At 44.1% G+C, this 12,159-nt stretch overlaps 1 protein-coding gene and 1 pseudogene across 25 annotated transcripts in view; both read left to right on the forward strand.

The window, feature by feature from the left end:
• Window positions 1–1,673: 1,673 nt before the first annotated feature.
• The window catches only part of SLMAP (sarcolemma associated protein), a 169,763-nt gene continuing 159,277 nt past the window's right edge, over window positions 1,674–12,159 (forward strand). For 9 of the 25 annotated variants that reach the window (XM_070390831.1, XM_070390842.1, XM_070390835.1 and 6 more), the window contains exons 1-2: window positions 1,674–1,712; window positions 1,916–3,202. In XM_070390831.1, coding sequence (XP_070246932.1) covers window positions 3,005–3,202 — 198 coding nt within the window. In that variant the 5' untranslated portion in view covers window positions 1,674–1,712; window positions 1,916–3,004. The remainder of the gene's footprint in view (window positions 1,713–1,915; window positions 3,203–12,159) is intronic. The other 16 variants (XM_070390836.1, XM_070390839.1, XM_070390840.1 and 13 more) reach the window with 3 other exon arrangements.
• Window positions 3,264–12,159, forward strand: part of LOC138992567 (programmed cell death protein 5 pseudogene) — a 28,917-nt pseudogene continuing 20,021 nt past the window's right edge.

Consider the following 12,159-nt stretch of genomic DNA (forward strand, 5'->3'; position numbering starts at 1 on the left):
TGTGCCACCTCTACTTTATCCTGTAATAATGAGTAACAGTATATAATTTTCATTCAAGTATTAAATATTAGGAGCTGGGCATATTGATCCACTGTTTCAAATAGCCTTATTCCTTTTCTTGATAGTCCCTCATTCTTGGAATTTATGAAGCCATTCATCAAATAGCATATTTATTGTGGTTTTCCACTCTCTTTCCTTCCCCTAGAAGGCTGCCCCTCACCCCTTTTTTGTGCTTGCCTTGTTTTTAGCCCTGGTCATATCAAAGTAGTTATTTCTGTTTGTCATCCACCTCTATCCCCACCCCTATTCCATAATATCCATATTCCCCCTCAGAGGGCAGGAGTTGAGGTTTTGTTCCCCTATGTGTCCCCAGGGTCCAGCACACAGTTTAGGACAGGGCCAAACCCTATATGTAAGTACTGAAACGAAGAATAGTTACTCTTTACTGAGTAACATGGATCGTCACCTTGAATTCTCACAATTAATAGGTGAGTTATGAATTATCTCCCCATTTTATAGATGAGAAAACCAGGCTCGAAAAAATTTGGGAAGTTGCTCAAGGTCACAGTGGCGGAGTCTGTTGTCAGTGGAATAGGGTAAAGCCACCACTGATTCTAAATGAGTGAGGTTCCTTCCCACCATCTTTTCTTGAAAATTTTAAGGCTTTGCAATTTTTCCTTCTTGAGATCAATCATCTATCTCAGCGGTTCTTAACCTGTGGGTCGCGACCCCTTGGGGGGGGGTCAAACGACCCTTTCACAGGGGTGGCCTAAGACCATCGGAAAAACACATATATAATCACATATTGTTTTTGTGATTAATCATGATGCTTTAATTATGTTCAATTTGTAACAATGAAATTGGGGGTCACCACAATGTGAGGAACTGTACTAAAGGGTCGCGGCATTAGGAAGGTTGAGAACCACTGATCTACCTTAATATTATGAGTGCGGGAAATAACCCCCCTCCCTTTTTTTTTTCATATTGGAAATTGGTTGACCTCTCTGGAAGCAACGTGGTTTTAAACTTGTTTAAATGACACTTTTTGGGGCAGACTCTGCCTTGGAGTCCTGGGGAACACGATAGGCCCATTGAGAAAAACGGTCATTCGAAGCGGAATTCGCGGCTCAGGAAGTTTTCCTCTGGGCAGGACACACAGGAAGCCTTCGGCCGGGAGACTGACCCTCTGCCTGAGCCACGCGCGGGCCAGGACTGTGGACACGGGCTGCTCACGCCCAGGGCGGCGGTGGGGACAGCACTGCCCGCAGAGGAGGCGGTGTTACTAACTCTCCTCTGGCCAGGCCTGGGCTCTCTGCTGCTGAGTGTTTCCCACGAGCACGACAGCGAATAAAACTGGGCGAAAGTTGGTGCCTTCTCAACCCAGACGGCCAAGTAGGAAGTTGGCACGTTTTGTTTATTAGAACCTTCCACGGGTCAAATTCTTTCTTGCCCTTAACCAACATGGTCGCAGAGGGAAGTCCCAGCCCTTGAAACTTCGGGCCCTTAACTAAGATGGCGCCCGGAGGGGCGATGGAAAATCGGCTTGCCCTCTTCGCTGCCCGTGACCAGCATGGCGCCCACGGCGTCGGTCACGTGACGCCCGGACTACGGCGCGGCGGAGGGGCAGGAGGGCCCTTGAAGGGTGCGCGCTCCCGCGGCGGTGCACCGGGTAGGTTTCAGTCAGAGTCACTATGGCGGCCGGCGCTGGCAAGGTAAGCCGAGGTGGCGGCGGGGCCAGGGCAGCGGGACCTGTCGTGGCGTCCGGGCTTCAGATCCCCGCAGCCCGCCCGCGGGGGGAAGGCCGGCGAGTTGGGGGCAGCCGTGGGGGCCGGCGGGGGCAGGCTGAGGCGGGCGGGCGCTGAGGCGGGCGGGCACCGGCGCTTGACGGCCGTTTGTTGTGGTGTTTCCCTCCCAGGTCGGAAAGTTTCCTGCCTCGCCGGGCGCAGCCTGAGCGTGTCCCACCCGCCCCGAGCGGTGGAGGCGGCGGCGGACTCAGCCCGGGGCCTCCAAGGCCTCTCCCCCGGCCGCGGGGCCAGCCTCCCTCCCCCACCTCCTCGTCCGCCGGGAGCCGCGGCTGCCGTCCCTGGGATGCGACCCTCGCGGGGGCGGCCCTGAGAAGAGGCGGCCAGGGTGCTGCCCCGGAGCCCGGAGCCCAGGCGTCCAGGGACCGACTTCCTGCGGGCGGAGACCCCCGAGCCTCCCTGGGGTCGTGCCTAGCGCGGTCCGCATCCCCGCCCTGGTCGCGGGGACGCCCGCCAGGTGCCCGGGAGTCCCCGCTCGGCCGCCGCCCGTGCCTCCCCGAGTCCCCGTCCCTCGTGCCCAGGACCCCGGCCACCGCCGCCTCGGCTGGTGCGGTCCGGGGACCCCGTGTCACCTCCCGGCGGCCTCCGCGCATCTGGGGCAAATGCGGACCGTCCCGCTGGCGGTCTAGACCCTCGCGGACCCCTCCCGCCCTCCCACTGCCGAGGCCCTCCGGGACGGGTGGTGGCTGCCCGGAGGAGCGCGGCTGCACCTCTCCTCGCCCCGAAAGGACCTCGCCGGTCGCACCGACCCGACCCTTCCTTCATGCTGCAGTGCTGCAACATTTCCGCCACCGAGGGAGGAAAGCGGCCACGATCCCAAACACCACGCCAGCCTCGGCGTGTGACTCATCTGCTTGGATACCTCCAGCCCCAAACTGTCTTCCAGGAGTTTTCTTGGCCGCAGCTGTCCGATGTTTGAGCCTTGTCTTCCCGAGGGAGAAGATGGATTGAAAGCTGCCAGTTGGGGACTTTTTGTCATCAGGGCGCTGCTGGGTTTTCAAGGTGGTGATGGGGCTGGCGCTGGCTTGTCTTCTCACTCAAGTGCCGAGTTGTTGATGGTCACTGGTTATGCTCAGACCATGCGCAGTTTGTTTTAATATAGAATTTTGGGGAGGATAGGGGTATCGGCTTGTGAAGGGCAGCCCGGATCCGGTGGAACTCCTTTGTCCTGTGGTAGGAGAGACACCCCAGTCCTGTCCTCGATGCCGTCAGCCTTGGCCATCTTCACTTGCCGCCCGAACTCGCACCCGTTTCAGGAGCGTCATGTCTACCTGGACGAGCCCATTAAAATCGGCCGCTCCGTGGCCCGCTGTCGACCCGCGCAGAATAATGCTACCTTTGATTGCAAAGTGCTGTCAAGGAACCACGCTCTGGTCTGGTTTGATCACAAGACGGGCAAGGTAATGTCACAACATTGTTTAACAATCCTTACTTTTTGTTTCCCTTTGCTCTTTCTGTATAATGCATGCGGGATCCCGGGGTTTGCACCCAGAGGAGACTTTCAGCAAGGCCACGGAATCAACTTTGTGTGTGTCTGGTTCTAGTGGAAATTTAATTGAGGTGGTTGAATGGAAAACAGAGAAGGTATTGTAATTAAATGCCTTGGGAGGGCGATGGCATCTTGATAATGTGGTCATTCCCAGTGAAATCCCAAACCCTAGTTCGGTTCGGAAAACTAGATAGTGAAACTTGTCATTTTGTTTTCAGTCTTTTTAGAAAGGTGAATTTGCAGTTGAGAGCTTGATTAAGCAAGCAACAGTTCCCAAAGAATGCAGGGAATCCGTGACCATTATTACACTGGGGCTCAATTGTCTGGGTGGTGAGATGTAGTTAATGTAGCTTTTAGTTGAGTTCAGATCAGGGCCTGTCTAGTAAAGGCAGTCGGTGTAAAGTTAGATTTTGAAACATTTGCTATGTATATTCATGAGAAATTTGCAGTTATCAAAGCCAGTTTAATTAGGCATGAACTACTAACTCTACATACAGAGTTTTTTGCAAGTTGGATGAACCTATACCTATTGTTTTTGGAAGTCACTTTTTGATGTTGCCTGCAGCACTTACTGAGAATATTTTGTGCATACTTACAGAGGTGATATTTCAAAATCTGTGTTAGGAAATTATTTTTTTGAAATTATATTCAATTCTATCAATTATTGCATTACCTAGAGGCAATAGGATGAATTTAGAGCTCTTTAAGTGTGACCACTTTATCATTTTTATGTTAGCACCCTAATACTATACATGTGAGTGCTTATATTTTAAGAATGCGAGGAGAAAAATAAAGACCTTTTCAATTTTTAAAACTCTTGTGTGTGAAGAATGTACTAAAGAGCTCATCTTTGTGCTCAAACCTTCGATTTTAGTTCAGCAACAGAATCAGTTCCAACTTAGAGGAAGTTATGTAAGACTAATAATAATATCTCAGGTTTCACCTCTTGACTTTTGCTCCCTCTTTTTGAGTTAAATGATTAAGTCTTTTTAAAAAGAAGAATGTAAATCTTCAAGAGTAGTATTTTGAAATAAAAGAAACCTGAGCCTCAAAAGGAAGAAAGTAATACTCTGTTGCTATTGAATTAAGGAATTATTATATAAATCATTTTTCAGAGAAAGGAGGAAAAAATTGCCCAAGTGCTGTGTGCTTGCATAATACCTTTATCCTAATCTTTGTGTAGGATGAGAACGGAAAAGTATGTTAATTTTTCTGTGTAACACCAGGTACTCATTTACCTGTGGAACACACATATTTTTCATCCCTGGAAACTAAAGTTTGGGTGCCTGAAAGATTTCACAGATTACTCATAATCATTTAAAGTGAATATTCATAGAACTCATCCTTCCATCAATCAGATTCCAACATCAGTTAATTGCTAGGGCCTTAACTCAGTCAGCTTTGACATTTTTGTCTTTTTATGTCCCTGGGCAACAGTTATAGCCCAATTTAAACAGATTACAGGTGTGCTTAAAATACATACTCTAAAAATGCACATTCTTTACTTTGACCCAATATTCTAAGGAGACTCAGATCTTTTTGTTTTACTTATTTGAAAACCCGTGATTGCATGAACAGTGCTTTTCCTGGCTAGGTTATTTTGAGATGACTAAGAATAGGTCAGTAGTGAGTGTTTATTGTGTAAATTGCGATGACATGTTAAAATTTTAAATGGAATTTGTTATTAGAAAAGCTTATCCTTAAAGGATACACAAATGATTTCTGCCGTTTTTCCTTTTTATTGCTGCTTTATTAGCCAATACTCAGAATGTTACTTTAGGTGTAGATATAATTATTGGCTATTGTACCACCTAGTCTAGTTAAAACAAATAACCTGTCAGATTTTGCCATGTGATCAAATTATTTTAGGAATTAACTGTTTAAATTTACATTTCAGCAGACTGGTTTTTATTGAGCATCTGTTATATGCCAGATATTATGAGGTACACAGTTCTAAAGAAAATCCACAGTTTGACCAAATATCATTTATTGTTTTCTCTGTGAAATTTCTAGTTTGAGGATTTCTGCTATAATTGTCTCATATCAAAAGCCCCTGAACCATTCCCAGCAAACTTTTTTGTACAATACAAGAATCCCTCCTCAGGCAACTTTTTTCCCCCCAAGCATCTCTAAGTCTCAGTTTTCTCTTCTGGGGATAATAGTGGTACCTACTTTTGTTTTGAGGATTGGGATAATCATGTAAATCACTTAGCACTCTTTTCCTGGGCATTATTAAGGGCTGTGTACTTAGGGAGGAGGGTGTTTGCGGGTGGGGGAGAGGAACCATCTAGGTAGCTCTTTGCAATTTGTTGTAGTGCTGTGGAGTCTTGGGAAGGTAATGAGGAATTTTTTCCTTTCATGTGATGGCATATGTAGAGGTAATTTTTTAAAAAAATTACTGATTGATTTTAGAGAGAGAAACATCCATTTGTTGTTCCATTTATTTATACATTCATTGATTGCTTCTTGTATGTGCCCTGACCTGCAACTTTGGTGTATCAGGAAGATGCTTAAACCAACTGAGCTACTGGCCAGGGCTGTAGAGGTTGAAAACGAAACATACAAAGTTGAGAACTCTGTCCAAACTGGCATTTTACCTGGGAGGTGTAAAGTTGGGGTCATAAGCCCTTTGGTTTATTTATTTTATTTTTTGTTAATCCTCACCTGAGGATTTTTAGAAAGAGTGGAAAGGAGGGATGGAAGGAAGAGAGGAGAGAGAGAGAAAAACATCAATGTGAGAGACATCGATTGGTTGCCTCCCACACGCACCCTGACGGGTTGGGGATCCAACTTGCAACCCAGATACGTGCCCTTGACTGGGAATCAAATCCATGACCCTTCTGTGCATGGGCCGATGCTGTAACCACTGAGAAACACAGGCCAGGACTATTTTTAGTTTATTATTATTTTTTAATATATTTTTATTGATTTCAGAGAGGAAGGGAGAGGGAGGGAGAGATAGAAACATCAGTGATGAGAGAGAATTATTGATCGGCTGCCTCCTGCACGCCCCCTACTGGGGATTGAGCTCACAACCCGGGCATGTGCCCTTGCCTGGAATCAAACCCGGGACCTCGCAGTCTGCAGGCTGATGCTTTATCCACTGAGCCAAACCAGCTAGGGCTTTTTGGTTTACTTTTAATTGGGTTGTGTTCTGCATGGGCCATTATGAGAGGCTCCTTAAAATCTGGAGGAAATACTAAACATTTGAAACTTTCTGATTTTTCAAGTAATACGTGTTCATTATAGAAAATTTGCAAAATGTGGGCACATGAAAATGTAGGTCACACTTTTTAATGATAAGTTCATGGAATGTGTTATGGTACTTAAAACCTGCATGTTGAAGGGTGACAAGTTTGCCACTAAGTAGACTTTAACAAGCTTTCTCAAATCATCTACTTAGGGATGTAGCAGTTGGATATTGCCCTTCTTAGATGCTGGCACAATGTATCATCTTTTTGGAGGTCAAGCTTTTCAAGTTAGATGGTAGATAATAGAATGGTTAGTGATCCTTCTGTTGACTCAAGGTACCACTAAAAAACAAATCTATCCATATGGTGGTTACATAGAAAGGATAGTGAGTGTAGTACCTCTTTTCTGATTTGGATGGCCTTATCTGATTTGAGGCTTTGTGGAAAGGAGATAGTCCAGTGGTCCAAACAGTCTGCAGTCTATTTCCAGTCTCTCTGTAGTAGTACTAGTTGTTTACTTCCAGTTGCCATTTTTTTTACTTAAATTCAACAGGTACTATTGAGCACCTGTTCTAACATGATCTGTTTTAGTGGAGGGATGGTGAGGGGGAAGGAAATGGCAAGAACTGATAAGAATTGTTATTTCTCCTTTCTAGAAGCTTATATTTTAGAGAGGGTGATTATACACCTTGAGAACAGTTGACTGAGATAAGATAATATTATATAAATTAAAATGGTAAGAGCATGATAGTGTTTGAATTGACTTTAAAATAAGGGATGACCCTACCGGTGTGGCTCAGTGGTTGAGTATTGACATATGAATCAGGAGGTCACAGTTCAATTCCCAGTCAGGGCACATGCCGGGTTGCAGACTTGATCCCCAGTGTGGAACATGCATGAGGCAGCTGATCAGTGATTTCTCTCTCATCATTGATGTTTCTATCTCTCTCTCCCTCTCCCTTCCTCTCTGAAGTCAGTAAAATTATATTTTTTAAAACAAGGGATGGATAGATACAAGTTACAAAAAAGTGCTTTCTGGTTGTTCTTGTGTGTTTTGAGGGGATGAGAGTGAAATAAAACAGACAAAAGCAGATCATTTTTAATGACTTTGGCATCTTCCAAATACTGCAGAAATGAATTTTGTTGGATTGTAGAGTTCTTTTGGAGAGCAGCTATGGTGAACACCCATTCTTTGTGATGGTTTTATGTTTGTGCCTTGTTTTTGTATTTAGGAGTTAGGCCTTGGAGGAGAGGGTTTCTGTCTTATATGTCTGTTTCCTTTTATTTTGTATAAAGTAGATGTTGGAGCTGAGTAGATAGTGTGGTGCCAGGTTGTAGAGTGCCTTGATTACCAAACTAAAGACATGGACCCACAGGCTATGGAAAGCCAGGGAGAGTTCTGTGCAGAATAATGACATACCAAAAGTCCCATTTAAGAGCGATACAATAATATGTAGAGAGGTCTGGAGCAAGGAAAAATGAGTAACAAGTTAACTAACACTTGTGTACTATGTACCATGCCTGTTCTAAATGCTTTAAATGTTAATTTATTTAATTCTTAAATAGCTGTTCAAGATAGGTGTTTATTTTCCCCATATTAACCTATGAGGAAATTAAAACACAGGAAGGTTAGGTTAGGTTTACTTGCCCAAGTTCACATAGTTATTAAATGGAAGAGCTAGGATTTGAACTAAGGTATTCTGACTCTTGATTCTAAGGTCTAGAACTTAAGCTCTTAACTACTCTGCTATTCTGAGGCTTTGTAACAGTTTAGATATAATGTCATTTTGTAAGGATATAGACCAGATTCACAATAGGAATGAAAATAATTAAATGCCAGAAAATGAGAAAAGACAAGTGAATTAACTTATCCATTAGGACTTTAGCAAAGAGAGAGATTTTAGAGAAAGTTTCATGGATGAGATAGTTTCAGTCAAGGAAAGAATTTTGGGTGGGAAGAATTGCTCAAGCAAAGATATAGATATGGCATGTTCCAAGACATTGCAAGGAAGTCATTGCAAAGGGAATCTCCAGAATTTTACAACCAAGATAGTTTCTTCCTTCTTCCTCCCTTTATCTAAACATGAGAGCAATGATTCTGGCCTTAGTTTTTGGGACAATGGCATATAATACATTCATTGATTTTGTTTATTTGTTTGTGTGTTAACAGATACCTAATTTATTCTTTTGTTAATCCTCACCTGAGAATATTTTTTTCCCCATTGATTTTTAGAGAGGGTGGAAGGGAGGGGGAAGAAAAGGAGAGGGAAGCAGGGAGAGAAAGAGTGAGAGAGAGAGAGAGAGAGAGAGAGAGAGAAACATTGATGTGAGAGAGACATGTTGATTGGTTGCCTGCTACATGTGCCCTGACCTGGGCTGAGGATTGAATCTGCATCCCAGGTACATGCCCTTGGCCAGGAAGCAAACCCATGCCCCTTTGGTGCTCTGGCTGACGTTCTAACCACTGAACACACTGGCCAGGGTGATACCTAATTTTTTTTTTTGACAGAATTTAAAAGATCATTAAGAGGGGTTGCTTTTTCTGAGAAAGTCACATATTTAACACATATTATATTTAAGGCACATTAATTGTAAACATGTTTAGAAGGCATGTTTTATATCCAAAGCACATACTCATTTCCTTCTTTTCATAGTAGTAAAAAAAAAATCAATGAAATATTTTATCTATTATTTCAAGTTGTAAAAAATATGGACAGTATATACACTTAAAACATGTTTTCCTACTTAGTTATTTGACTTTATTCCTTAGGTTAAATTTATTCTTTACCTTCCTAGGCTCCTATTTGGTTTTCTCAAGTGGTATTTATGTTAGAGCTTAGTATTTATTCTCTTTGATAAATAGAGAGGAGGGTGTCTGTCATTTAGAGTTTTAAGTGAAAAGATTGTGAGATTGTTTCTTAACGTCATATGTCAGTTACTTGAATCAAGAAAAATGGTGGTATTTGTTAGCTGTGGAAATGTTCTAAAGACTCTTTCCTGCCCAAGCTTCTGTCACTGCCACTACAGGTAAATTAACAGTTTACACACTGCTCAAAAATCTTGGCTGTTGGGGGCTTCCAGTCAAGATGGTGGTGTAGGTAAATGCTGTACTCACATCCTCCCACAACCACGTCAGAATTACAATTGAACTACAGAACAACAATTATTCAGAACCACCTGAAATCTAGCTAAACAGAAGTCCTACAACTAAGGATATATAGAAGAAGTCACATTGAGACTTCTCCTAGAAGGAGCAGAATCGGGAACAGATTGGTCCCACACCCGCATGTGGCAGATAAAAATCGGGAAGGATATCTTGGCTGTGGAGGTCCACCTGAGAGCGAGGGGTCCCAGCCCCACACCAGGCTTCCCAGCACAGGAAGAGAAATTCCCACAACTTTTGGTTGTAAAACCAGTGGGAATTGTGGCTGAGTGAGATGGAGGGCTCTCTGAGTCCTAGATGATCCTCTTAAAGGGAGGAACTCACTCCTTCTGAGCTTTAGCACTGGGGCAGCTACTTGAAAGGCACCAGACACATCCCAGAAGAACTGAATTGTTTGGCATCAAAGCAAGGGCTGGAGGGGCAAACAGAAGTGCTGGCAGAGGCTATTGATTCTTTGCTAAGCCCTTTCTCCACAGAGCCGGCAGGCATCATGTCTGAGTTTCCAAACCTGGGTATTACTGTTTGCCCCCACCCTGGTGATTGCCTGAGACCCTGCCCCACCCAACTTGTGGGCCCTCCCAAGCTGTTTCCAGTGGCTTTTTCATACAAATGCCTCAGACTTTCTTAAAATCTCTCCAGAAAGTAGCATCTGGCCTCAGTGCCCCATACCTCTCCTTAAGTGACCCCAGGTCTGGCATTAGCAGCATCTGGCCTTGGTTTGAAACTTGGCCTCTCCTGGACATCTCCAAGCCCAGCACAAGTAGCAGCCATCTATAGATCGCTTTGTAGATTATGCTGGGAGGACCCTGGGCAGAACACAGGCAGCAGATGACCTTGGCCTGCATCTTCCAGGAGGCCCCAGAGCTTCAGACCACGTCAAAGCACCACGCAACCACCTCCACAAGTGACACTCAAGGGGTGGACTCAGCAGGGACCAGAGCTCCACTGAAATAAGTTTTGCTCTTTGGGGTGGACCCTTGAACAGCTGATCCTTCACAGTGGTCATAGCCAGCTCTTGCAACTAATCAGCTAGGATAAATCACTTCCATTGATGTGCCAACAGCAATCAACTTCAACAGGAGGGTATACACAGCCCACAGGGTGTGTACATCTGGAGTGCCCAGCTTGGGTGACTGGGGAGGCTATGCCACTGCACCCTACAGGACACCTGTTACACTAGGACACTCTACACCAATCCTGGGAAATGTAGCAGCTCTACCTAATACGTAGAAACACACACAGGGAGGCTGTCAAAATGAAGAGACAAAGAAACATGTCCCAAATGAAAGAACAGAACAAAACTCCAGAAAAAAGAACTAAACAAAACAGAGACAAGGAATCTGCCAAATGCAGAGTTCAAAACACTGGTTATGACAATGCTTAATGCACTTAGTGAAAACTTCAACGGCATAAAAAAGGACATGGAAACCAGAAGAATCAGTCAGAAATGAAGGATAGAGCCCAGGTTGGTGTTGCTTAGTGGTTAGAGTGTTGGCCTACACATCGAAGGGTCACAGGTTCAGTTCCCAGTCAGGGGAATGTACCCGGGTTGCAGGTTCTACCCCAGCTCTGGTCGGGCTGCTTGCAGGATGCAACCAATCGATGGGTCTCTTATATTGATGTTTCTCTCCTCCTCTCTCTCTCTTTCCATCTCCCTCTCCCTTCTTCCCTATCCTCCTGTGAAGATTAACAAAACAACAAAGAAATGAAGGATACACTAACTGAAATGAAGAATAATTTCAGGGAGTCAACAGTATAGTTGATGAAGCCAATAATCAAATCAGCAATTTGGAATATAAGAAAGCAACAAACACCCAATCAGAACAGCAAAAAAAGGAAAAAGAATCCAAAAATAATTAGGATAGTGCAAGGAGCCTCTGGGACAACTTCAAGTGTACCAACATTCACATCATGGGGGCGCTAGAAGGAGAAGAGAGAGAGAGCAAGAAATTGAAAGCTTATTTGAAAATAATACCAACAGAAAACTTACCTAACCTGGTGAAGGAAATGGACTTATAAGTCCAGGAAGTTCAGAGAGTCCCAAACAAGATGATCCCAAAAGAGGCCCACACCAAGATACATCATAATTAAAATGCCAAGGGTTAAAAACAATCTTAAAAGTAGCAAGAGAAAAGTAGTTAGTTACCTACAAGGGAGTGCCCATATGACTGCCAGCTGATTTTTCAACAGAAACTGCAGGCCAGAAGGGAGTGGCAAGAAATATTCAAAGTGATGAAAAGCAAGGACCTACAACCAAGATTATCTACCTACCAAAGCTATCGGTTCGAACTGAAGGTCAGATAAAGAGCTTCACAGACAAGAAAAGGCTAAAGAAGTTCATCACCATGAAACCAGTAGTACATGAAATGTTAAAGGGACTTCTTTAAGAAAAAGAAGAAAAAAAAGATTTAAAAAATGAACAATAAAATGGCAATAAATACATATCTATCAACAATTAAATCTAAAAAGCAAGATAAGTAAAGAAGCAAAACAGAAACAGACTCATAAGAATAA

Source organism: Myotis yumanensis, unplaced genomic scaffold (assembly GCF_028538775.1).
Source record: "Myotis yumanensis isolate MYYU_CA2020_CCGP unplaced genomic scaffold, mMyoYum1.0.hap1 SCAF_14, whole genome shotgun sequence".
In the NCBI taxonomy this organism is placed as follows: Eukaryota; Metazoa; Chordata; class Mammalia; order Chiroptera; family Vespertilionidae; genus Myotis; species Myotis yumanensis.